This window comes from Ananas comosus, linkage group 13 (assembly GCF_001540865.1).
Source record: "Ananas comosus cultivar F153 linkage group 13, ASM154086v1, whole genome shotgun sequence".
NCBI lineage: Eukaryota > Viridiplantae > Streptophyta > Magnoliopsida > Poales > Bromeliaceae > Ananas > Ananas comosus.
In genome coordinates, this window is record NC_033633.1 from 328,929 (window position 1) to 356,261 (window position 27,333).

The 27,333-nt window shown below is 37.7% G+C and overlaps 3 protein-coding genes across 5 annotated transcripts; 1 reads left to right on the forward strand and 2 right to left on the reverse strand.

Annotated features, from left to right (window-relative positions):
• LOC109719726 (7-deoxyloganetic acid glucosyltransferase-like) lies at positions 1,408 to 3,306 on the forward strand. Its single transcript, XM_020246517.1, has 2 exons — positions 1,408 to 2,041; positions 2,157 to 3,306. The coding sequence occupies exons 1-2, from the start codon at positions 1,495 to 1,497 to the stop codon at positions 3,047 to 3,049; spliced, it is 1,440 nt and encodes a 479-aa protein (XP_020102106.1). The 5' UTR covers positions 1,408 to 1,494; the 3' UTR covers positions 3,050 to 3,306.
• On the reverse strand, positions 5,798 to 8,453 carry LOC109719394. Its single transcript, XM_020246040.1, has 5 exons — positions 7,844 to 8,453; positions 7,382 to 7,750; positions 6,985 to 7,306; positions 6,729 to 6,836; positions 5,798 to 6,606 (listed from the first exon to the last, which is right to left on the reverse strand). Exons 1-5 carry the CDS (start codon positions 8,099 to 8,101, stop codon positions 6,449 to 6,451), a joined length of 1,215 nt encoding a protein of 404 aa, XP_020101629.1. The 5' UTR covers positions 8,102 to 8,453; the 3' UTR covers positions 5,798 to 6,448.
• Positions 24,385 to 26,321, reverse strand: LOC109719395 (agmatine coumaroyltransferase-2-like). 3 transcript variants are annotated; one of them, XM_020246043.1, is made up of 4 exons: positions 26,285 to 26,319; positions 25,901 to 26,189; positions 24,829 to 25,762; positions 24,385 to 24,720 (listed from the first exon to the last, which is right to left on the reverse strand). In XM_020246043.1, the coding sequence occupies exons 2-4, from the start codon at positions 26,174 to 26,176 to the stop codon at positions 24,632 to 24,634; spliced, it is 1,299 nt and encodes a 432-aa protein (XP_020101632.1). In that variant the 5' UTR covers positions 26,177 to 26,189; positions 26,285 to 26,319; the 3' UTR covers positions 24,385 to 24,631. The 3 variants fall into 3 exon arrangements, with proteins under 3 accessions (XP_020101632.1, XP_020101631.1, XP_020101630.1); XM_020246042.1 differs by having other exon boundaries at positions 24,385 to 24,687; positions 25,901 to 26,321; XM_020246041.1 differs by having other exon boundaries at positions 25,901 to 26,321.

Here is a 27,333-nt window from a genome sequence, read left to right on the forward strand (position 1 = left end):
GAAAGTCGCAACATCGAAAACGAGCTGGAAGCACAGAAAGGTCCGTGCTCCGATAGCATAGTAGCCTCACTATATATATATAATATATATATTATATTATTAAGAGATAGTTAGCATGCTATTCGTTTCATATATTTTATTTAGAAATAAAATTTAGCTGGAAATGTGAATCACCTAGGATTCAAACTCGGGACCTTGATTATCAACCATCAAGCCTCTTGCGACTTGCGCTAGAAATGATCTGTTTAATAATAATAAATTATGTGCTAGAGAATTTATTTATGATAAATTCTAATATACCATGTAGAATTATAAAGGTTAAATAAAAGATAATATATAAATATTATATTGAGCTATGATAAATTAAAAAATTATGTTTTTTAATTCATGTGCAAGTTAGACTTTTAGAAGTGCTTGTTGTCACATCCATGATAGTGGTGTTGTTTTTTTTCTCGAGATGGGACGGAAAAAGATGCGTTTTTTTTTTTTTTTTTTTTTTTTTTCCTGGTTGGAGTCAGACCATTTCTCGTTCACACGAATGCGAAAATATCACCCTGTGGAACTTTTTTTAAAATCGTACGCGCACGGCTGATTTTGATGGACCAAAGATTTAGCTATCACATTAAAAGCATTAATATTATCAAAGTTACTAATGATATCATAAAAACAAATAATATTTATAAGAATAATGCTATATATCCATCTATAGCTGTATCCTGCTATATATCCTATCCATCTCCGTCCGTACTAGAATTCACAGAGATTTATTTAAATTTCTGATTTAAAAAAATAGATTAAACTAATAAAAGAAATAAACCATAAGATGATAGTGATGTAAAATCGATACCTACTTTTCATTCTATTGATAATTAAATTAAATTTAGTATTTGTTTACGTATGTGAGATTTTTTTAAAAAAAATTATTTTGACTGCACCCCTACAAATTAAACAGCATGGTCCAGATAAAATTAATGCCCTCAGTTAAGCAATCATTTTCGATTTACAATAATAAATGAATGGCCATCACCCATCAGCAACCTCTATTAGAAAAATATTTATTCTCATGTTTTTCTCTAAATAGACAAATTTTAATTCATGATTAATGATCTAGTGGCAGATTACGTGCTCTTTTGTTGACATATATATATTAATAATTTGCGCATGGTGCATTACTGACCAGAAAGCTCCAAACAACAATTACAGTATTGGGGTGTGCTATTTGTAATTTGGGAACAGATCATATGCACAAAATATTCAGAATATTTATATTTTTTTGATGTACGGTTATTGTTAAAATCGAAAATTTTGGTGCCAAGAGATAAATCCCTCCCCACGTCACTAGCTAGTTACTATGGAACGTTAACAAATACGTTACGGGTCTCTCTTATAATTGATCCAGCAGGACCAGCACAGCACTATATTATCTTGTGGTCATCTAGAACCTATCCCGGAGGAGCAGCATAGAGTACTCACAGGCCAATTAAATATTACCACATGACGAGCGATAGTTACGTCACAGCAGCAGCAGGAGCGGCGGCATCGACGCACGTGCTGATATTCCCCTTTCCGGCGCAGGGCCACCTGAACTGCATGCTCCAGCTGGCCGAGCTCCTGGCGGCGGCGGACATCCACGTGACCTTCCTCAACACCGAGTACAACCACCGCCGCCTCCTCCGCAGCTCCAGCGGGAACTCACTTCCGGGGAGGGGGCCGGGGCCGAAAGTCCAGTTCCGGGCCATCGCGGACGGGCTCCCCGACGACCGGGCTCGCTCGGCCGCGCGGTTGCTGGAGCTCGACGCGTCCCTGCGCGCCAGATCGAGCCAGGCGTACCGCGATCTGCTGGTGGATCTGCGCGAGGGGTCGGGCGGCCGGGCGCCGCGCGTCACGTGCGTGATCGCCGATGGGATCATGCCCTTCGCCATCGATATCGCGGAGGAACTGGGAATCCCCGCCATGGCGTTCCGTACGCCCAGCGCGTCCAGCGTGTGGGCTTATTACTGCATCCCCAAGCTCCTACAGAGCGGGGAGCTCCCCATTCCGGGTTAACAATTAAACAAAACAAATTAGTACTACGTATCGGGGCTTATGTATATATAATCTTTTAGGACAAATTAAATTAACTAATAATATGTAGGAATAATTTTCCACGCATGCAGAGGGTGCCGACCTGGACGAGCCGATTCGAGGCCTGCCGAGCTTCTGCAGGGAGGCGAGGAGCTCCGACGACCCGATGCTGCGGTTCGTGGCCGAGGTCACGGCGCACAGCGCCCGCGCGCGCGCCTTCATACTCAACACGTGCGAGCACCTCGAGCCCTCCGCCCTCTCCAGCATCCGCGCCCGCATGCCCGTCACCTACGCCGTCGGACCCCTGCACGCCCTCCGCTCCGGATCCGAATCCGCACCCGCACGTGCGAGCCTGTGGCGCGAGGACCGCACGTGCGTGGCGTGGCTCGACGGCCAGCCGGAGCGGTCCGTCGTCTACGTGAGCTTCGGGAGCTTCGCGGTGATGTCCCGGAAGCAGTTCCTCGAATTCTGGCGCGGCCTGGTGGGCAGCGGTCGACGCTTCCTGTGGGTTGTGCGGCCGGATCTGATCGAGGAGGGGGGATGGACGGACGAGATGGAGTCCATGATCGAAGGGGCGAGGGACCGGGACCGGGCCCGGGTCGTGGGCTGGGCCCCGCAGAGGGAGGTTCTGGGCCATCGGGCCGTGGGCTGCTTTATGACGCACAGCGGGTGGAACTCGACCCTGGAGAGCATGGTGGAGGGAGTGCCGATGATATGCTGGCCGTTTTTCGCCGACCAGCAAATCAATAGCAGGTTCGTGAGCGAGGTGTGGAGAATCGGATTGGACATGAAAGACACGTGCGAACGCAGTACGGTGGAGAGAATGGTGAGGGAAGCCATGGAAGGGGACGCCGCCGATGAGCTCAGACGGTCGGCGAAGGCGACGGCGGAGGCCGTGAGGAAGAGCGTCGAGGAGGGCGGGTCGTCGTTCGCGGCCTTTCAAAGGCTGGTCCAACATATAAAATCTCTGGCCCGGCCCAATTAATGGTTTCGGGTACGATGAAACATGATATTTACTTGCCGTAACATTTGCGAATTTTAGTTTCTGGTCTTTTCAAAAATGCACTATTATATTTTCCTTATTTGACGTTGGTAATGCAGTAGCCGATATTATTACCTTTATGCATTCAGTCTAAAGATGTTGTATTGTAGCTGTTGACGTATTAATGTATTGAACCTGGCTCATCAAAAACCTTTTTGGTGTAACTCTAAAGTAGATTGCAAGTCATCAGATTTAAGTAAGAGATCAAGGTGCTATAAATCAAATTATTTTAATAACTCAATTTTTCATATTATTTGACAACCAAACAACAAGGTTTTTTTTTTTTTTTTTTTTTTTTTTTTTTTCTGTGTTGTTGATAAAGAAGATAGGGGTCCGTTTGGTTGAGTGGGCCCCAGGTAGATGTTCTGGCCCATAGGGCTGTGGTCGGCTTCTTGACCCACGGTGCTCTGAACTCGAAATTGGAGAGCATAACAGTCGGGGTGCCGACGATATACTACTGGCCATATTTCGCTGACCAGCTGATCACAAGCAGGTTCGGGAGCAAGGTGTCGAGGATTGGATTGGATTGCAATTGGATATGAAAGACGCGAGCGAAAGAAGAACAGCGGAGAGAATGATGAGGGAAGTGATGGAAGGAGAGACGGCCGAGGAATTCAGACGGTCGGCCCACGAATTGGCGGCTGCTGCTAGAAGCAGTGCTGAGGAAGGCGGGTCTTCGTTCGCCGCCTTTGAGGGCCTCGTCCAAGATATCAATTTCATGGGCCTCCACGGGCCTGATGGATCAAAGAATTAAAGAGCCCGTACTCTTAATAAAATTCTGTGCCAATGCTATCACTGCAAATCTTTTATGACTTTGGTCCAAGGTTTAGTATGGGCCGGGCCGAAATTAGTTGGATCGGATTCGGGTTCGACTGAGACTCGTGAAACCCAGCTCAATGGGTTCGTATAGTGAACGGAAAAAAAATCAATCAATAAATAGGCAGCTTACCTACTACGTGACGGCAATTAAGTTCTCACCACGTGTAGTGATTAATGAACTCCCAGTATTCATTCAGCTAGTAGTACCATGTGTAATTGGCATCGCGACAATTTAAAAGACCAATGTTCAAACTTTTGATTCATCATCATCGTACGACGTGGTCGCGCTCATCGATCGCCAGAAAATACGACTAGAAATTGCAGAGAAGAGAAAAAATCGGGGAGAAATTTAGCTAATATTCTCGTGCGAAATATATGCACCTCCCATCGTGCGTAAGTGGTTTAACAACCGTCGAAAGATACCCATTGACTCTCTTTCATCTCCTTTGTCATGTTGTTGCTCAAAAGTAGAGTAGGAAAATCGGAACAACAATCTGCATAGATTGATTAAACTGCACGCTAAAACCAAGTTGAACTAAACGGAACCAATTTCTTTTCTAGTTTATCATTTTTAATCATCCTTCTCGGAACGGCATATATATACGAAGATCGCCTATAAAGAAAAACAATTAGAAGGTAAAACTAATTAATGAACTGTGACATGAGGGGACCCATCGCCTTATATATGTTGCTTTCGCAGTCTGTGTAAACCAACCAATAAAAACACCATAGAGACCTGATCTTCAAATTAAACTCCGATTTGGCCTCTCGTCATTATGATTCGGGGATAGAACGAAGCTCTCCAATTAGTCCAGCCCATACTGATAGGGACACAACACACATCACATATTAAATAACTAATGACAAAACGGTGATATAATACAGCAATAATAATAACAATAATAATAATAATGATAAACATTCGAAAATATCTCTTAGAGCAGACCCCGGAATAAGCTGAGGTTCATTTGCAACCATGGACCGGGCCGGGCCCACAACGCCGCATCCTCTCCTCTCCCCCGAAAAAAATAAACCGGGAAGAGGAGGGGGTGTGTGGTGCAACGTGACGGGCACATGGGAGTGGTTGGTGGAACCCACTACAGGTATCACAGCCTTTTCACGGATCTCGACACCCCAACTCCAACCCCAACCCCAACCCCAACCCCAACCCCATTCATTTTTGAATTGAGTTCTCGACCCCACAGCGCCAACCCACCTCACTGGGAGAACGTGTAGTCCACTCAACCCCAAGTCCCAGCCCATCATGAACAACAATCAACACCCCGACCCCAATAAATCAACTAATAATAATCTCAAGTTCAGAGGGATCATGTTATTAATTATTGTATTCAGCCTCTTTATTATTATTTTTTTTTGTTGTTGTTGTTGTGTCCCTTTCCAATTAATAAGCGCATACATTAGAGTAGCAAAGCATACATGCATGCGCTAAGTCCTAAGCACTTTTGGTCTAAACGCCGCAAAAGAATCTTTAATTATAGAGTTTGACCGAGCCAGGGTAATGTGATCTGGATGAGTATAAATAAATTACAGGGTTAACTTTCTAAAAATAGAGATCAGGGGGAAGTTCAAACAAAAAAAAAAGGAAGATTAAGGCTAAGTCACAGCTCAATTAAGGCTTCACGCCTAAGCAACCCATGAACATTTATGTACCCTCTTTTACCATCACAGCCGTACAATAACGATCACACATAATGGAACATCTCTCACTTCTTTTCATAAAAGAAAAGGCAGCGAATGTCACGCCCGACACAATCAGGAAACCATTTCGAGTACCCAACCAAAGCACATCAGCACATTGATTCCAAACAAATAAATACTCGACAAGAAAAAAAAAAAAAAGGGTGAAAAATGTACACAACAATAATATTAATACCTCACTATATTACTATTAAAACCCTTTTAATTTTCAATATTACAGAGACATTGGTTAGAAGTAGTACAAATATAAGGGAGCAGTCCTTTTATAATTTGCATATTCCATCATAACGAAGAAAACAAAAATAAAAAGGCAACAAACACAACAAGTAATGCTTTTTCTTTTTTTTTTTAATTTCTGAAGCCCATCTGCTTGTGATTCTTTCGCAAGTAGAAAGGCTGCAAAAGGAAAGAGAAATAGGTGGGGTCTTAGGTGAGCATCCAAGGTAATAGTTCTAAAAAAAAGATAGGGAGCCTCTTATTTTTGCAAAAACACCCTTGCACTAACTCTGTCTCTCTCTCTCTTGCTCTCTCTTGAGTCTTGAGTCTCCAAAACATTCATATTTTATTCATTCCAACCCTAATCCAACCCCTCTCCGCATGACCCTGCAAGTTGCTGACAACCTTCCAATTAGGCCCCTCAAATTTCAAACCCTCGCCCAAAATAAACCAATATGAACTAACCCGACGGCATCAAAAATCAACAAACCAATACTTACTACTAGTACTTATAATCCTTCATTTTCTAACCTGCTATTGCCACTACAAATTATTACCACTACGTACTTGCTACTGCTTAGTAAGAGGTTAGTAAGTCCACTCCTGGGGGAGGCGGAGCTCATGAGGCAGTGCGGGCGCCGCGGCGGCGGTTGCGACCGCAGAGGGCGGGTGCGGCTGGGGACGCAGCTGGTTGCTGCTGCGTTTGTGGTGGGAGAGCCCGGCGTTGCTCCGGCCAACAAGAGCATCTACGAATAACAACATATTATATAGATTTGAAATTATATTATAGAACAATACAAGGGGTTAATTAAATTGTTAATTAGAAACAAAGCAAATAATAATAATAATAATAATAAGTGGGGCTAACCATGATCCAGAACAAAGCCCCCCGGATAGCGCGGTTGAGCCCCGAACTCGTCCAAATTTAGATTCAAAGCTTGCACAACTCTCGCCGGTAAAAGCACGGTAGAACAACCTGTTCCCAAATATTGGGAATAAAAATAAAAGAATACGTATATATATGTAAGAACAATTTCCAGAAAAAAAAAATAATTAAAGAACAAATAATAATTTAAAATGGTTTTAAGCCAAGGATTATTATTATTATTATTATTATTATTTACTTGGTTTTTTGCGGGGCTCGGTGGGGGCTCCGGCTCTACGCGGCAGGAACACGCCCGTTCCCGCGGATTCCTTTTTGGCGCCCGCGCCGGTGAGGAATATGGCGCGCATCCCCGAACCGCGCTGCGGCTGCGGCTGCGGCAACTGCGTTTTCTGCAGCGGCGGCCACGCCGCGGGCGACAAACCCAGCGGCCGCGCGTACCGCCCCTCACCGCCGCCGACGCAGCTTCTCTTGCTCTGCTTCCCCCACTGCGGCGCCGCCGCCGCGATTTGTTGCTGCTGCTGCTGCTGCTTCAGAAGCTGCTGTTGCCGCAGGTGATGAAACTGCTTTGCCCCGAAGCACCACAANCGTAAAAGTGGGGAAATATTAGAGAGGGAGGGGTCGAAGAGAGAACTCACTTGAGCAACTTGAACCTGGCGTTGAGTCATCAGCGGGGTGGTGTAGTAGCCGCCGTTAGGGTAAGGGTTGGGGCTAGGATTAGGGTTTTTCGGCGGCGCGCGAATCGGAGGAGACGAGGGTTTCTGGGCTGGGACCGAGAGGTTGACGCCGTTGAAGCTCCGGTGGTTACCTTGCTCGTGGAGACTCATCCGCATCACCTCGTCGGCGGCGAGATTGAGCAGATCCCAGGGGTCCTCCGCTAGGGTTTCTAGCGGAGAGGACGGAGGAGACGGAACCTGGGATGGGCCGTTAGGGCTGTCGTGGCCCGAGCTCGACCACAAGCCCATGGCGCAGAGAGTGGATTGGGGGGAACCGGCCATGACCCGGGGCTACAACAGCACGCATCAACAGACCTGCTACTCAGCGGGTGTGGAGGACGATGGTGGGTAAGCGAAAACTAAGAGGAGATGGGGGGAACCGACCTTAGGGTTCTGCGTAGCGGTGGGCTCCTTGTCGTCGTCGAGGAGGAAGGAGTGCGCCATGCGGCGAGTCAACCCGGCCATGTAGTCCTCCTCGTCGCTCTCCGCCGACTCCGCGGGCGAGTCGAGGCTCGACCCGAACCCCAACCCCAACCCCAACCCCACTCCGTTGCCCACCTTCGCCTCCTCGAGGTAGTAGTCGTCGCCGAGGAACTCGGAAGGGAGCCAGAACTCGGCCGATTCCAACTCGGTCATCGCCATGCCCAAAAGTCGCCCAAAAAAAAAAAAAAAAGGAAAAAAAATCCCGCAAGCCCCCAAACCCCAGAAGCGCTTTTCCGATTCGTGGGTCGGAACTCGGAAAAAGCCCTACTAGAAATAGAAGGAGAAAGCGGGGTCGGTGGCTCGCGCCAGTTGGGGCTTTTGCTGGTAGGGGAAGGAACAATAATAGCACTCACTTCGCCCTGTCCCCCTCCTCCCCTGTTTCCCACTCTCTTGGGCCCCCTCTCCGACCCCAAAAATGGCGACTATATAGAAACCCTAAGAGAGAGAAAATGGGCAACCCCCCCACCTCCCCTCTCCCCCTCACTTTCTCTCTTCATCGAGGAGAGATATTTGAGAAGATGAAGAAGAAGAAGAAGAAGAGGAGAGAGAGAGAGAGAGAGAGAGAGAGAGAGAGAGGGAATGTTGAGAGGAGAGAGATAAAAAGAGTAATAATAGACTATATAAGAGGTTCCACTTGGTTATAATAAGAGGAATAGAGATAGAGGGGGCGACGTGTATTAATTAATAACTATGCAAACTTGTGAGGGGAAAAAAAACAAAATGGAGAGATGAACCCTAACCCCAACTTCGCAGTCGCATCTCCTGCAATGCTTTTTATTTTTATTTTTATTTTTAATATTTTTTGGGGCTTGCGGTTGGGTGTAGACGTTTGTCCGCGTATCCGACCCACCTGCCACCTGTTTCCCTTCTGCACACCACTGCCATTTTGCTGTGATGCACTCAAAAACTTACTATTTTTATCCAACAAGTCCTTTATTTATTTTAAAAAAAAATTATAAATATTATTTATGTGATTTTATTTTTTTTATTATTTTAATATTTTTTAGTTTAAAGTGTATTACTTTTATATTATATAATTTTTTTATTTTTATTAATTATTTTATTAATTTTTTTTGTTAAATTAGTGATAAAATTAAAACTAAAGAGTACTAACGTGAATATTAGATAAACTATTGGTGGAATATCTCAAGTTTTTTGTATATGATTTAATAAAAAATTAACTAAAGCCTGATAGAAAGAAAATAAAAAAAAATAATCTCATAGTATAAAATTAAAATATTTTAAATTATATAATACTAAGGTGAGAAAGTACAAAACTGATAAAACTTATCCTTTATTTAAGTACATAAAAACATCTATACTTCATATTTTTTTGAAAAATTTTTTCTGCTCTATTATCGATGAGAACCATCATCAAATCTTAATATATTGTGCTCAGTCTTAATTTGTAGATAGATTGTATCTACGGTGATAAAAATTTATAACTAATTAGATCTTAATAGGCATGTTGCGTATATTTCATATACTAGTTCAAACAAAACTTATATCATATCACCAAAGCATAGAATAATATATGACTATACATTTTAATCTCAATTTTTATTTTATTCCAATAATATTATGCTGCTCTCACTGCACAATAATGTCATATTTTATACTCAATTTCAAATAACCAACAGTAAGGGTGTAAGTGCCATTGAATGATTATTTTCTCCCGTAGAAAATATTACGATGGAGTTTAAGACAAAAGCGGAGTTTTACTAAGAAGATTTTTGGCTCTTTTAGGAAGGGTCAGTGTCCAAGTTCCCCAGGAGTACCAAATGGCCAACTATAGAGGACGCTTCTCTTTTGTTAATAATTCAAGTAGCTTAGACACTTAAACTACCGTCCTATTTCTAATTCAACTAAACTATCGTTATCGGCTTGGTTAGTTCAACAAATCCTAGAGAGAAAATTAAGTTAACTATTAAGAACATACTTTTTTCTCAAAAAAACTATTAAGAACATACTAAAATGCGCAAATATTGCGTAAATAGTTGGGTTATTTGTGGGAGTAAAAATTTACAATTTTTGGTTACAAAACACAGATCAACAATCAAGTCGAAATTCCAGATAATGAATGAATTAATTGTGCTAGTAAAATTTTGAATTTCGAAAATAGGACGAAAATAGGAAGGGAAGGGGTTTTGTGCATTTATTCACGCAAAACACCTCTCCTCCGTTGCTCCGCGCAAACACGCCACGGAAAAGGCAGTTACCGCAAAAAGGCTGAAACGGTAACGGCGACGGGATCCGGTTACCGCCGTGTAAACTCACCGCCGTTAAACAATCGGTCAAAGGTGTCATTTGACTTTTCTCATGTTTGCAGCTTTAAATGTGTCATGTGTGTCGGTACAACTGTGAGGGACCTACCTACACCAGGTATACAATTACATCTTATACAACTATTAATTACTTATCAAAAATCAACGATAAACATCTGGCTTAACTAATTGTGTTCTGCTACATTATGGGCATGTTTATTTCGCTAGAAGTGGGGTGGGAGCGGAGGAGGGGTAAGTCATTTTCGCCATAAACGGTCACCTACATTAATTATTTGGTTCGTCGTAAAAAAATTACAATCGAAACTCGAGTTAATCAAACAAACAGCAGAACTAATAAAAATTCATTTGCATAATTACGAAACAAAAAAAAAAAAAAATTCACCGAACTTCACTTTAACCTAATTAAGTCAAATTTCAATGAAACAAACATCCCCTATTGTTTAGTACCGTTATTTTTATTTACTAAATTGCATAATTTTTTTCAAAGATACTGTTATATTATTATACTTTACTAATTTTTATTTTATATTAATTTTTTTTTATTTTATCATCTTGTACTATTTTATTTTTATATGTCCACCCTTATTTTTTCTTGCTAATCTTTGATTATATCATTGCTAATAACTTTATTATTTTATATAAAATCTAACAAATTTATTAAGAGTTACTAGTCAACTATTATAAAAAAAATATAAAATAAATTTTCACGATATAATCATTAAAAATTTTTATCATGATATTTTTAACTTTTTTATTATTATTTTTATGTATTTTTATTTTATATATATATATATAGAGAGAGAGAGAGAGAGAGAGAGAGAGAGAGAGAGAGAGAGAGAAAAAAAAAAAAAAAAGAGTATAGAAAGTATAAAAATATGTAAAGTAAAATATAGAAAACTGTAACTAAGCCTAGAAATTAATTTTAAAACTAAAATCTAATTCTTATATATTGGTACCTAATAAAAGATCTATTGTATCACATAAAAAAAAAATGCAAACTTCCTATAAACCAAATAATGGTTAGTTCACTATTATTAATTCTTAAAACTACTTAATTAGATATCTACATAATAGGCTTTTAACATACTGTGATGCACACCAATAAAATTATATTTAAATACTCCAATACAAAGCAAAAAAAATAAACTATTTTATATATTAATGTATATATATATACACCAGTACAGGTAATAATTTAATTTTATACATTATAAAAATGTCACTTAAAAAGTACTAATGCACGAATAAGGACAATAGATTGTCTCAAATTATTAAATGCATCATCAGTAAGGGCAACAGCTTGTCTAAAATTATTAATGCATCACCAAAAGGCAACAAGAATTGCCTATAAAAGCATTTTCCATAATTTTTTTTTATTATTATTTTTACATAATAGTGTGTTATGTAGTTTTGTGTGTGTGTGTTAGAAAGAGAAAATCTATTGTGTCGTATTTGTACTATATCAATAATAATAAGTCTATTATATATATTTTTAAAAAATATAATAAAAATATTTTTTTATATTAATAATGCGACAAATTAATTTTAAAAAATTATTTAATTAATTAAAAATATTATGTTATTAATATAACTAATGCATTTTAAATTTTTTTATGAGGGGATGGGGGGAGAGGCGGTAACCACACCGCCCCGCCTGTCCTCGTTCTGGGAATCTGGGAATCTCGGAGGGGGGGGNATTTGTTTATCTGATAATTTATATTAAATAATAAAGATATATCATAAGAGAACGAACCACCTGGACCAGGCGCCTTAGCAAACCAGGCGTCCTCGCAATGATGAAGCGATACCACCTCCCTTTTTCGCTGTCCGCGGCAGTGCTTCCTGGCAGGTTCACGCTTGCCGGCAATTTTCTCCTTTCGTTTACCTGCCTACTCCCCAAAAACTAAAACTCCACACTTTAGCATGCCACCCTTTCGCTTCGCCGCTAGCGCTGTTTGCCGCTGCCAATAGGATGAGGACGAACTCTTCTCTTACTCTTAGGAGGATGGGCGCGGCCGGTGCAGTGGTGGGGGGGGGGGGGGGGGGGGGGGGGGGGGGGGGGGGGGTACTGCATACATTATGAAGACTGTTTTATTTATTGTTTCTATCAAATATTCCTTTCTCTAGCACAATCACAAAATACCAATTGGAGTTCTGCAGTAATATGGTCTTTATTTTTTTTTTTAGTTACCGAACATTTTGTCATCAATTAGTATACTCAACGACTATAGAGACCTTCAAAAATACGAAGGCCTACAGTAATATGAAGGCTTCTGTACTTTTGAAATGACAGAAAACATATTATATATAGAGAGAGAGAGAGAGAATTCGGTTACTATACTATTGATAGTACTAAGCTCTTGTTACTATCAAATTTTCTGCAATTAGATTTACGCTTCAATTATTTTCACCTGTTTGATTATACTATTCAACTAACCACCCACTCAACCTAGAAGACCACTATTATACTAACCATACATCTTTTCATCTAAAGACTAAAAACTTGATAATACAATCATTTGGTACTATCTATAGAATAGTAACATAATTTTCTATTTATTATATATAGAAAAAACTTCAAAAAACCTCCATATAGTTTCGCACTTTTTCATTTTAATACCATATGGTTTAAAGTGTATCAAGTTAGTACCCTATGGTTTCGCACTTTCTCACTTTAGTGCCGTATGGTTTAAAGTTTAGTATTCTGTGGTTTTATTTTTGTATCAATTTAGTATTCTGTGGTTTTATTTTTGTAGCAAGTTAGTACCCTGTGATTTTATTTTTCTCTTAATGAAATATTAAGCCGCAGGGTACTAAAGTGAGAAAATGTGAAACCACAGGGTACAAATTTGATACACTTTAAACGACAGAATACTAAAGTGAGAAAGTGCGAAACTATAGGGTACTAACTTGATACACTTTAAACGACAGGATACTAAAGTAAGAAAGAGTGAAACCACAAGAGGGATCTTTGAAGTTTTTCCATATATATACACACTCAAGTTTTGAAGATGAATTTTAAAACCTAGACAGTAAAAGAAGTAAAAGTTTTGCTTCAAAACCTCTAATAAGAAATAGCCGTAAGAGAGCGGGCCGCGGTGAGCCCGGTCCAGGAGAAAATTACATTCGCCATCCCCAGGTTGCCGGCGACAAACGGCGTGGGCCCCCCGGCACGGTTTATGAGTGGACGCCACCACTCTTATTATATCCCGTTAATTCCTCCTCCCTCCACCCCCACACAAAAAATAAATAAAATAAAATAAAATAAAACAAAAATGAAGAGGAAAATTCAAATCACACAATAAAAAAAACCTACAATTTGGGGGAGCCAAAAAAATTGAAAAGGGAGAGTTTAATGGAGGTGGGGACGTGCGTACCTGAAGAAAAGGACTTCATGGGCTGTAATATTATTCTTTTAAATAAAAATAGTTAGAAATACCTTTTTTAATTATTATTATTTTTTTTAAAGAAAACATGTCCTCTGAGATGGAAAAAAAAAAAGAAAAAGGTATTATTTAAAAAATACTTAAAAGTTTTAAAAGAATTTAAAATTTGATTTGGGGGGGAAGGGTTTGGGCCATGTTTTTTGCCGCTCCCCACGATCGTGTCGGCCGCTTTGTGGGAATTTGGTCCGTCCAGTTGTTGTAAGAAAAACGACATGAGTGGAACTATTCGCGCCATCCCACTCCCCGCCCCTTTTTTTTGACTTTCCCGCCAAAAAAAGACGGCCAAAATCCAATTTGAAAACACCCTCGACTAATTAATACCTCTTCTTTTTTTTTTTTCTTTTTTTTTTAAGACCCGCGTCTCAACAAATTAATTGTTTTTAACTATTCTAAAATTTAATATATTTTTATGTTTTCAATTTGTAGTTTAAGAATTCATAGTTGAGTAGCCGATGATTTTGTAATTTTATTTTTATTTCACCGCAAAAATTAATAGCTTAATAATGAATTCAGCTTCTATAAATTTTTAAAAATACCAAGTTCTTAGAATTTGTAGATTTCGGTCATTAAATTAAGAGATATACAGTTAGAATGGTAGTGGTTTTATAGAGTTGAGCAGATATTTGGTTGAATAATAGAATCTAACGGATAAAAATAATCAAAGAGAAAGATCTACCAGAGGAAAACTTATAAGCACTAAATGTTTTGTACCTTTAAGAGCACTATAACAAGACTCATATATCGCCTTAATATTATTTTTTATCCTGTTTAAATAACGGCATATATTTTTATTGTAAACCAATCATTTAATTATAAAATAGTTCAGATAACTATTTAAACCGCATACTAAATCGCAGAAAATCAAATTAAAATTTACTCTTAAATTTTTGTTGGCTTTGCTTTGAACTAATTAATAGCTTTATTAACTATTAGTTATTAATTTATGATAAAATTGATTGTTCGTTCAGCTAAAAAGCTATTGAAATTATAAACTTTAGCAAGATCACTAATATATTTAATTGATAAAAATAATTTAATAAACAAACGAAAATCACGAAGCAATCAATTGCAAAAGATTGAAGTTTAATTATGACTATTTCAAAACGTCTCATAACTTAAAGAGTTCTATATATTAGTATTCATTTTAACGCATCAGAATAATTAACTTCTAAACACACTTTGAATTTGAGCTTGTTAGAGTCAACCTAATCACCAATTAGAGCTTCAATTTTTTCCTTGTTTTTATTTTTCTTTTTTTCTTAGGATTCCATTCCAAACAATCTACTGCTATAATTCAAAAAAGTCGGAGATAATACTCCGAAAATACGCACACGCGGAGTTTGATCACCCACATTGGAGATGCTTCATTAGAGTAAGCGACACTGAACTAAACAGTGGATCATTAGAGAGGGTCGGATTTGGGTCAACCATTTTGATCAATTCAGTTTCCAATCAGAGTCACTCCTCGTTCCAAACTTTAATGCTCGCGAGTCTTTTAGCCACCGTTTGGTTCGGGATTAAGAAAAAGTAGCTATTCCAGGAATAGGGTTAAGTTCAGAGTTAAAATGGTGTTAAAATTTTTTTGTGTTTGGTTGGAGGTTGGAGTTAGTCTAAGATAGTGAAAAAAAGTATTTAGTTGGAGTAGGTGGGATAAAAAGATAATGATTGATAAAGAAGAAAAATGTGAGGGCTCGGGATGCGTGCGGGATTAAAGTTGGGAGGGGGAGTGGGGTTAGTAAACCCTACTAACCCGGTTTGGGGTGGGGTTTACTAACCCCACCCTTTAAGAGTGGTGTTTGGGTATAAATTGGGGGTTAAGGGATTATTCCACCTCTTAATCCCCAACCAAACGGTGGCTTAATGTGTTTTAGTGATAGTGTTCAATTGCTGCTGAAAAAAATAAATAAAAGAAAACTAAAATATCAATTTTTTTTTCTTAACAAAAAAACTATATCCGTTGTGTGTACTGTGTATCAAACTATCAATTGCTGTAGCACATATATATGTCGTGGTCCTTGGTGCCGGGGAATAACGTCCGAGATTGCTTTACCATTGGATCGTACGGCTATTATCTCTCGTTCATCAAAGTAGGATGTTTTACTGAAGGATCTTGTTTAATCGTACATCTTGCACGGCTACGTCGAGGACAAGATATTCTACCGAGCATCAGTCAAATCACATCGATTAACAGTTAATTTTATTTATTTTTTTAAGTATAATAAAATATATTTTTTAATAATCGTGATGAGATTAGTATATTCAAGAAAAAAATAATAATCTAATTGGCTCACGAACGCCTCAATAATATAACTAATATATTCTAAAATTAACTATCCTAAGAATAGCGTCTATTGTCCTTCATTAAATCAATGCTCTTCATTTTAAACGGCGGTGATTAACATTAGGATAAGATCAACGGTGGATATTACCTCCAACGCAAGTCCGTGCCACCATTGGTGGACTAGCAATGTGACTAACAAAGCGTAGGAACTTCTCTATCCAAGAGTTATACTTAATTATTCTTTATCTTAGTATATTTTTATTTTGTTATTATGCAGTTTAAAAATTTATATTTAATTATTCCGTAGTTATCAAAAAAAAAATTTTACTATCCTATTTAATATTAGATTTTTTTTTTTGTAAAAATAAAAAAATTACAAAATAATTAAGTGCAACTTTTAAAATTATAAGTTAAGAAAATTAAAATAAGCTAAATTATACATGAGAAATTGAAGTTTCTCTTTTTATTTGAAGTATTCTTAATTTTAGAAACTTTTACTTTGTGTGATTCTCGAGTCCAAATTAACCCAGAACTTTTGTTAAAATTTAATTAGCGAATAACAGTTGAAAATTAATATTTTTTTAGTATTAAAAATGACTCTATGAATGATAAAATCCACCTTATAAGGTCTGCATCCATAATATATATTATGGGTAGCTTTATATCTTCTACCAAAGAGCAATTAAAATAACTAGTACTGTAATTATTAAAATATTATGCATGACACTTGTATGATGTTTTCTCTAAAGAGCTAAATTGATAATGACTTGTCGTAGGTACCGCATCAATTCATTAATATATATAGTCCAAGGACGAACTTGTTAGGTTACGTACGTATGTAGAGAGTAATTACTCTAGTCACAAGGGACGTGGGAAAAAGATTGAACGAATCACGCCTTATAAATGGGACTGTGGGTCCAAGGCAGGGAACAAATCAAAGAGCCTGTAGGACGATGATTTGGCCCCATTAACACCTTGTACTAGTCTTTTTATTATTCTTCTTTTTCACTCCCATATATTAGTTATTTCTTAGAAAAAAATTAAGGTGAAACTTACAAAATATGTTTGATAAATTTTCGGTATATAGTAACACTTTTTTTCACCTTCCAAAAAGATAGGATCTACGAACTGGTTCTGATACTATATAATCTAATAGATCAATTTAGCCGAAAATTAGTAACACTTTTTTATAATCTAATAGATCAATTTTCGGTATATAGTAACACTTTTTTTCACCTTCCAAAAAGGTGGGTTGTTTGGACTGAACGCAATAATACTATCTTTCGTGATATGCCTCCCAACGCAAACCGGGCCGCGGTTCGCGTTGAGTCTTTGTTGAAGGATTGGACTGATGTCACGTGATTCTCGACGACTGCTGCTCTAGCTACATGCTTTTGTTCCCTTTTACATGTTTTTTGGGCTTATGTTTATGTTCTCGTTGATTTCTTTTCGGTTTTTCTAGGAGGCCCTAGCTGCTTCCACCTGTATGCTTAGTTCATTTTACTTTATGAATGAAGCAGGTAGCTTGCTACCTTTTTCTCAAAAAAAATTTAGCCGAAAATTTTGGATTTGCTGCTCGCTTATGTCCGCTTAAATGGGCCATTAATTATATGTTTGGTTTTACTGCACTATTAAAAAAAGGGAAAAGAAAAAAAAATGCTTGGATTAGTTGTCAAATAAGATGCCAAATGCGCGCTTCATCGTTTTCCAGCTTGCCTAAAAAACCTGAGCTAAAACATAGGAGCGTGGGATTTGTTAATACATAGGTTTAGCACAAGTAACATGGCGAAACAAGCTGAACCTAACCTAAATCCCTATTATGAACTTAAATCATGTGTTGCTCCATGTGCAACAACAATGCAGGAAAAGTTGAGTGAAGCTATTTTTTTATCAATTCATTTAAGCTACCCATGTTTTATTATGACACGAACATCTCCCTTGACGCAATACTTTTTGAGAGCTCAAAGCAGCAAGGCACACGCAAATTTAAATTTGCAAAATAGTTGCCACGGTTTAATTAATGTTAAGCAATTGTTTATATTTGAAGTTTAAACTGGAAAACAATGATATTTGTAATATTTGTATTCGACATTTGTCCTCACATCTCCGTCTGTGCTCGACTTTTGACAAAATTAAGACATAAATCTGAATTAAATAGAAAAAAAAATGAGATAGACTATGGGTATCTAATTACTTCGAACTCAAGACCTACTATTTTAATGTTAAGCTGAATATTATGAAATAATAATTATTGTTCACGAAAAGTTTAAGCTGACAAATAACGATAATTTTACTATTTATTTTCAATTGAGACAACTCTATATGCAGTTTTGGGCACATCCGATTTAGTATATTTTATATGTAATTAAAAAATATAATAAATTATTATAATACTAATCAATTATAATATTCAAAACAAAGATAAGAGTAAAGCAGGTCAGCAAACTCACCAACCTTGCGTACGTATAACATTCACCCTTTTGGGATTTTTTTGGGGCCTACTCTGATTTTATTTCTCAACTTTTTTTATATATATCATGCACATCAAAATATGCACTCTTGGAGAGGCAATAAAGAGCCTGTGTATTATAGTTATTTGGGGCATCAAATTAGTTGCTGGAAAAGTACAAATTAAATGAAAGAATGAAAGTAATTTTTTGTTTTTGTTTTTTTTTTTAAATCAAGGAGCCAAACTAAATTGAAGTATGAGAAAAATCTTTCCACATATATAAAATTGCTACTCTAATAGATTACGTACTGTAAACATAAATTTTTTATGCACAAGATTGTACCAAATGTGTGCGTACAAAATTTTTTATTTCAAAAGATTATTACGTACGTACTTTGTGTTACTATATTTCTATGTGCACCAAATAGCAGGACACCAACGAATGCGTTGGTAGAGAATCTACGAAGCTCTCAAGAACTTAATTGCTTATGTCGACTTTTCAAGGACCTTCACTTAACTGTTTGAATCACTCAACTGGGACTACTCTAAGCATAACAATATGTAATTAATTAACGATGATTAACATTTATGATGACAACTGCATGAATGATTAGAACAACCCTAATCACAGTACATGATCCTTAGACTTTATTTGGGGCCAATCATTATATCAAGCTCTTTTCTCACGTTACCTATTTGAATATTCGTAGACCCGACCAATCATTCCTCAAGGTTGTGGCCTTGCCTTTAGACTAATATTTATAGACATACTATTACGCTTGTTAGGTGTAAATGTTGCAAAGCGAGATTTTAGAATCTGTTTGGTCCTACTCAATCGAACTTTCTCATAAATATAATTAGATTGGTTTATACATACGGTCTGAAATATTATAGAAATTTTTAAAAATTTTTATAAAAAAGTATAGTATATATTTTTCTTAAGAAACTCTTATTTTCTTTAAAAAAAGTTTGTGACACCTAAAAATATCTGAGTCTAATTAAAATTTTGCCCATTTTCTCCGCCGCTCTTATCTTTATACTGTTTTTTCCATGCATTATAAATTATTTAGTGGAAAAAAAAAAGAAAGACAATAATTGTATTCCCTTTGCTTCTTGATGAATGCATATACCCACATGGACATTTTATTTGTTCTTTTCCATCCTATAAACGCATGAAAGGGTGAATGTGCTTCCAATTATCATGGCAACTTTTCAGATAAATCTTACCGTTTTCTTTGTTTTGTTTCTGTTTTTGAAGCACAACAAATTCTGAGATGCGAAAAGATTGTTTAATGTGTTTTACTATAACATCTCTGTTTTGTCATATTTTACTGTATCGATGCTTTATCAGATAAAACTATATACCTCAGAGCTAGACCTAAGAAAACCTAAATTACTACAATAGAGCAAGGACACGCTAAACTTATCTTCCTAAACAACAGCAAAAGAAAAGTCAAATTAAAATTTGAAAACATGTTAGTAAATATGCCGAACCGTACTATATAAATCAATTTACTTATGAAACATGCCTATGATAATGATAACAACAGAGGGGGACAAAGCAAGCACTCGTTAGGCAATTGAACGCCTCAAAGAGAAATCATCGCATAGCTTCAAAGAAAAGAAAAGAAAAGAAGAAAAAAAAAAAAAGAAAAAACAAATGATCACAACTATAATACGGTTTAGTTCCATATAGTGGCCAAAAATGGAGGGGTCGCATGCGACTGTTGCTCGGATAGCGACCAAGGGGCGGTTGCACGAAGAAGCGTTGGGATTGGGCGGAGAAGAAGCCGCATATAATTGCGGGGACGCAAAAAAGATTCCTGCAGCGCTCGGACTCTTTTATGCGGGAATCTTTGAAACATCCAACCACTTGGGAACCGATATTAAGCCTGATAAATAATGAATCTAATTTGAAATTTGAAATTAATTAGTTACTTTTACAGTAAACAAATTATAATTATTAAAATGATCTAATTTAGTTTGTAATTAATTATCAAATTCAAATACTTTTGACATCTACAAGAGCTCCAAATTTACATATTATATATAAAGATACTTTTCTCAGAGTAAATAAGTTATTGAAAAACTAAATCAAACAAGCGCTTAGCGTGGCGGTAATGTTCGACACATCGTTTTCCCTGATAACAACCTTTGAACTAAATAACAGTAACCTCAATTCACAATAATAGGGATAAGACCTCTTAATTAGAATTAAATAAACTCTCTTTACATTGGCTTAGATAAGGAGTTTCGGTAACTATTCGAATAAATAAATCAATTACACTCACATTCGTTAGAGTAGTATTTTGTTCAAGTCATTAATCATGCGGTTCATGGCGCCTTTCTAATTTGAAAAAGCTTAAAAACGAAGATTTATGTTAGAGCCTTTGCCGCTATTCAAAATTTTGACTCATAATACAGTAAAGGTACGTTTGGTTTATGATTGAAATAAAAATTAAAAATTAAATTAGATTGCATCGGAATGAAAAATGGAATTGTGAATCATCCAAAACTGTTTGATTCATTAATCGAATGAAAATTAGAATAGACAATTTGGATGTTTAGAATTTGGAGAGAATTTTGATTAAGAAAAAAAAAAAAAAAGAGTGATGAGAAGACACGAGGGGCAGCCGGGCAGGTGCTTGTAAGAGTTTTAAATGATTTACTTCAAAAATGGGCGAATCAAGAATTCAAAGTCGAATTGGGCCATAGATAGATTTTGCCATTTCCATTTTAGAGTGAAATGTGAATCAGAATTCAATTTCTGCAAAACAAACAACAACTATCGGAATCAGTAAATCAGATTATCATTTTAAAGTCTAAAATAAGTGAATCAAACAAGCCCTAATATTATGTTTGGCCTTTCAACATGTCTTACTCACGTATTCAAACTACGATCATTTTGCTGAATAACACTTTCAAATTCAAAGGTTGGTCAAACTTAAAATTTATGTTCAATCTTAACGGTTGTTGCGGGGAGAGGTTGGGGCCAACCCAAAAGGTGTTTGGTTTAAACTAACTCTAAACTAGCCAAAATAGGTGAATTATGGACACAAAGTTTGATTTCTAAACCAACTAAACTCGATTGCAAATTTTACCTACTAAATTCCTTTCGATGTGAACTCATATCAGATCCAGAAAATATCAAGACTTGTTCCAAATTCAAAGCCCTAAAGATAACAACAAGTTCTGTTAAGCACTGCAGAAATACACTACAAATTACTCAGCAAGAACAATTGTTAGTTTTTTCTTTTGTTGCCGCCTTAGTCAAGGCTTCTGTTGTCTCATTCCTGTAGCCTAGTTCATCTCTTCAATGAATAAAATAGATAGCGTGCTATCGTTTTCTTATAAAAAAAAAAAGAAATAATTGTCAATCCCCAGTAGATCTAAGGTTCAATCTGCGAAAATGTAAGCTGAGATCTAAATTTCAAATGCCTGCACAAACAGGAGTGTGCTATTTCAAAGGTCACACGAGCCGCTCGAATTCATTGTGACAATAGAAGTTTCAATTACCGAAAGACTCTTTCAAAGATACAAAAGCAGTCGAAGATCCTAACAAACTTTTCAAAGAGTTGTTAGCCCTACCTAATTCAATGAGTGACACCATCACCATGATAGTGATACTCTGGTAATGAAAAGCCAACTCTACTGTACAGGTAACAAAGATAGCCTATTAATTCATTCCCCTTAAGCCTTTACTAGTCGTAGGCCGTCGCATTATTTCGCAATGATTTCGCTGAATTTATACGACTTACGAGGAGGAAGAGTTAAGTAAAGAAAACGATAGATTTAAATCACATGAATTAGGGATTCACTTGAATAATCGTTGCAGATGATAACAAACGGAGGAGAGATGTAATGATGGCTTTCCTGATTTTTTTTAAAAAAAAAAAAAACCACAAGATAGTCGAGAACAGTATCAACGACGATTTTCATTGCCAAGTAAAAAAAAAAAAGAAAAAGTGAAAACCATGAGGTAGTGGAGGACATCTCACATGCGTGGTAACATTTTTCCATGTAAAGGGAGAAGATCAAAGAAGATGACCTATAAACATTAAATTAAACCGATTAAAAAAAAAAATATATATATATATATATATATATATATATATATATATATATATATATATATATAACATCTACATAAATACTATAGCATAAGAAAAGAAGTACATGAAAGATCTCGAGTTAACTAAACCGTATCATAACACTTTAACACTACGACTATACCCCACGATCAACACCCACGCCCACGTTTACCAATCCTTAAAACAATCACAATGATCTTAGTCCAGTCTCCTTGGTAGTTTACGCTTGAGGTAGATGTACNCGGAGAAAGTGAAGCCGCTAAATAAAACCCTTTTTTACATAAAACCCTTCAATTGAGAGGCGAATTTGAGGAAGAGAGGCGTATAATCTAATTATGCGGCCTAGCCACATCAGCTAGCCAGCAGCGGGCCAACGTGGCGAGCCCATGGCCTACTGGGCTATAGCCCATTAATGGATGGATGCGTATCACCAATATTGACATTATTGGCCCTGTAATACGTTTTTTTTATATATATTATAACCTTTTTTAGGCCCGCTGGAGAATAATGTGACCATGACAAACGCAACGTGCCCAACTAAAATTTGGAGAATATATATATTTTTTTGGAAAAGACTGATCTAGCAAAAAAAAAGATCGAAAATATATTTAACACTTACGGTGATGGATACGAATGATACGTAAAATTAATAAGTGGGATAGGAGATGCAAACGGACAACCTCATGAAACGAAAGACCTAGAATTAGCTCTAATACAGCATTAACTAAAGCATTAATCTAATAGTTAAAGATCTGAAATTTAAGTAAACTTGTAGCGAATGTTAAAATCAAATGAAAAGTTAATGTAATAGTCTCATGTTATGTATGGTCCCACCAAATCGCATTGGAGATAATCTTGCATTTTGTCCATTGCACAAATCTTTTGGTGTTTACAACAAAATCAATATATGGCATGCGTGCACCAATTAAATCCCTTGTGATATATTTGAATGCAACCGCCCTTGATCACTGATGTTAAATTTATTTTCTCTTAGTGAATTCTCAAAAAAAAAAAAAAAAAAAAAATCTGTGGGGCAATTTGCTCAACTAGAACCTTTTCCAACATGCCCCTAGGCACCAAATTCAAACGGAACAAACCAATTTCAACGATAGCCAACCTTCTTTTAAAAAGAGTCCAAAAAGAAAAAAAAGTGAAAATAAAAGAAAAAGTGTAGCAAACAAACAAACAATCGTACAGTCATTACCTATAAAAGTAGATTCTTTAACCAAACCCTTCCCCCACAACCTTTTCTTTCAAAAAAAAAAAAAATTCAAGGGGGCCTATAGTTAGTGACAAATACCAACTATAAAGAATATAATTCTAAAGTATTATGCATAATAATTCGAAATGAGAAAAACGAGTCTCAAATTTTAGCTCATATATACATGTGTTTCAGAGTCCAATCGCAGGATTAATTGTTACTCTGCTATCTAAAAACCCGTTATCTCCCTACTTCCACATGCCTAGCTACCATGCACAAAATAACCCTTAACACAAGTACCTTATAAAACAATTATATAATCTAAGCTAAAAATGATTAACATAGTGGACACTCATTCATGATGAAGATGAATATACGTTGTGTGGTAGGAGCAGTTAGGAGCAGTTGAACTGCTTCTGATATATAAAGCTACGTAGTCAACACAATGGAAAGCCTCAGTTCTGCCACGTGTCACTTCCACAATTTTTCGAACAGTTGCTTATTTGGACTTTGCACTCTATGAACGTTTCATAGCCTTTTTTTGTCCTTATAACTAGTTTCCACCTCCACTACATCATAGCCTCTTTTTTTTTTTTTTTTTTTTTTTTTTTTGCTAGCTTATTTGGAGGCCCTAGCTGCTTCCACCAAGTACGCTTAGTTCATTTTGCTTAATGAATGAAGCAGGTAGCTTGCTAGCAACAAAGTATTTTCGGCTGCGATTTAATTTTATTTCTTATTTGAAATAATCTTTATACAAACTTTAAGGGCACCAAAAAAAACATATATAAATGTTTTTGTTACATTTAAAACCGAATATTTGCTATGAAAGCACATATTAATAGAAGAAAATGCATGACCCTGCTAATTTTTGGATTTTATTGGAATATAAGTTGCGCAAGATCCACATCACATACCCCACTGTTGGTTTTCCTTCGATCAAAGCCTAGCCATTTCCTTCACTTTATCTACTTGATCCCAATTGTGATTGTATCCTGGCGACATAACACCATATCCATGAGTATGTACTACATCAATTAACAAAATAGTTACTGGGATTCGCATCTGAGATTTTTATAGAAGAAAATGTATTTGATATGCAAATAACGATTCATATATATGATACAAACACATACCGTAGTTTCTCGTGTCTGCGTCCAAAGAGTAACATAACTGTTGAAACGCAGCCACGTTGTGATCGAACAACGATACATGCACCTCGATCCTTCCATCTCCTACCAGAGAAGGCAAGAAGTTCACCAACCCTTCCACCGGCACGTAGGAGGGCATGAAGTAGAAGGGGCTCCCACCACCGAAATCCAACTCATACAGCGGAAACCTAATCCAGCTGTCCACGTCCAGGTTCCGACACATGTCCCTCCCCTTCGGCTCCGGTGCCGGCACCAGCCCCTCCGCCTCCACCGCCCCTGAGCTCGCGAAGTCGACGAACGACTTGAAGTATCGTTCGTCGACATCCGCCACTGCACGGTGGATGAGCTCCGCCACGTAGTGCAGTGGCCGGGACACGAGCTCTTTAACCGTGGTACGCGGGTAGGCCCATAGAATCAGGTTGCCGAAGTAGTCGTCTGGCACGTTCCGGCGCAGCCGCGTTCGCCCGTTCACGGAGATGCGCACGTTGGTCGTGTCGTTTTTGTCGAGCCCGCGGGCGATGGTCACTGCTCGCCATAGGTGCGCTACTAAGCTCTCGACTGTGGTGTACGACCGCCGTGGTGGTGCCCCGGACGTTGCCTGGCTTTTGAGCTTCTTCAAGAACTCTTTGGTGAAGTGCGCTTTGTAAGTTATGATCTTGCCTTTGAAGGAGTAGTCTAAACACCGCGCGAACTCCTCCGATGCGAACTCCACGCCACGGTGCTCGAAGTCAACGTGCGGTGGATTGCGCGGGCTGAATAACGAACAGCGGTCGAGTGAGGAGTGGCGGTGTACTTCAAGGCCACGGCATGCACGGCCCCAGGCGACAAGGAATTGGCTTGCGGCATGGCCATCAGCGACGCGGTGGTGCATGGTGTAGCCTACCACTAGCGCCCCGCATGCAAACCTCGTTAGCTGCACCTGTTATTGAATATAAAATATACCGCTCTCTAAGAGTTTAAACTTTTAAATAAAAATAATTGTTTCTCCTAATATCAGAATTAATAGAAAGTCTAATGAAGATTCTGAGGTAAAAAAAAAAAAAAAATCATTTCAAACCTGGAGCAGCTCCTCAATACCATGCTTGCTCGGTTGTAGGCTCAAATGCACCGGCGAGAGGTCGAGTGGCACGGCCTCGTCGAAAGTGGAATCCACAGAAGCCTCGGTGAGCTTCACGCCTTTGTCGTTAAGGAGTATCGCAGGGTTGTTGTTTTCATCGTGGCCGAGCCAACCGGCCCACTCTGGGTAGTGCGACAGGACCCTGGCGAGTCCGGTCGCAACCGCAGAGTTGGAAGGGGCTGGCGGGCGGAAGGCGTAGATGGCGGCAATGTGCATATCCTCGCTGACCCTGTCGAAAGCGCTTAGTGTTATTGATGTTATCGATCGAGCGATAGGTTGAGGAGAGTTGTGATCATGGACGGGTTTGATGATCTTTGTGCTCACCACTCTCACGTTCATGGCTTTGGACGCGCGATTCCACCCTGGGCAATATTAAGCTACGTTCGTTGAGCTTAAATAAGTAAAAGAAAAGGAGAAATATTATTGCTTGTTGGTGTGGTTGCACATTGGCAGTGGCAGGTGAAGAGAGTGACATGCTCTTGAGAGTGGTTGAGCACAGTTGTCTCATTTGGCATCTTTTTCCTTGCGGGTCGGATGGATCAAAGAAATTAAACCGGATCTTGACTCCTTTTTGAGGCGTCGTTGTGTACTATTTAACCCCGTGGGCACAACACGCGCCCCAACCGAACGAATTTTGAACCATGGTCCACGGCTTTGAAATTTTTTAGCCTTGGGCATAAGTCAAAGGCCGTGAAAGCAAAAGCAGAAAAAAGAAGAAGAAAAGAAAATAAAGAAAAAAGGTTGGAATAAATTTGTAAGATGACCAATATAAAAAATATAAAAATAATAGTTTAAATTTTTAGAGATAAATAATTATTTTATATAATTTAACATAGTGTAAGAGTAAGAGATTTTGAGTTTGAGTCTTATCAGATTTATTATATTATTAAATTTTTTTATTTAATTAAGTCGACATTTTGAGGTTTTTCTGAGTTCACACATGAAAGTGAGTGTTAAAATAAAAATAAGTTTCGAGTTTAGGCGTGAGAAAAGTGTTGATTGTAAAAATATAAAAACATCATTTTTTAATAACTTAAGCATTTGGAGATAATAGATTATTTCATATAATTAATGAAATAGTAGGTTTATTAATTTAGTTTGACTAGTGAGTCAACAAGATTTTATTTAATTAGACAGCGCGATAAGCCCTATGATGAATTGTACGTCTAAATCTTAAAATTTCATTCCAATACGAAAGCTTATATTTGAATCTTAAATTCGTACTGAAGGCCAAATTAGAGAACTTTTAACACGGAAGAATTAATGAGGTGTGCCTTACGTTTTCCTTCCTCATTAATTGGGTATTAATAATACTTAAAAAAAATTAAAAAGAATGTGGGGCATATTCCATGCATGTGACGTGACAATTAAGC

Bases quoted from the DNA above. Each gene is read 5' to 3' on its own strand.
- LOC109719726 (XM_020246517.1), top strand. From the start codon at position 1,495: ATGACGAGCGATAGTTACGTCACAGCAGCAGCAGGAGCGGCGGCATCG. The intron at 2,042-2,156 runs GTTAACAATTAA...CCACGCATGCAG, and splicing joins CGGGGAGCTCCCCATTCCGG to AGGGTGCCGACCTGGACGAG.
- LOC109719395 (XM_020246041.1), bottom strand. From the start codon at position 26,299: ATGAACGTGAGAGTGGTGAGCACAAAGATCATCAAACCCGTCCATGAT. The intron at 25,763-25,900 runs GTTTGAAATGAT...ATTCAATAACAG, and splicing joins GTATTGAGGAGCTGCTCCAG to GTGCAGCTAACGAGGTTTGC. The intron at 24,721-24,828 runs GTATGTGTTTGT...TAATTGATGTAG, and splicing joins CGCAGACACGAGAAACTACG to TACATACTCATGGATATGGT.
- LOC109719394 (XM_020246040.1), bottom strand. From the start codon at position 8,101: ATGGCGATGACCGAGTTGGAATCGGCCGAGTTCTGGCTCCCTTCCGAG. The intron at 6,837-6,984 runs GTAAATAATAAT...ATTTGGGAACAG, and splicing joins CGAGCCCCGCAAAAAACCAA to GTTGTTCTACCGTGCTTTTA. The intron at 6,607-6,728 runs GTTAGCCCCACT...TGTTATTCGTAG, and splicing joins GGGCTTTGTTCTGGATCATG to ATGCTCTTGTTGGCCGGAGC.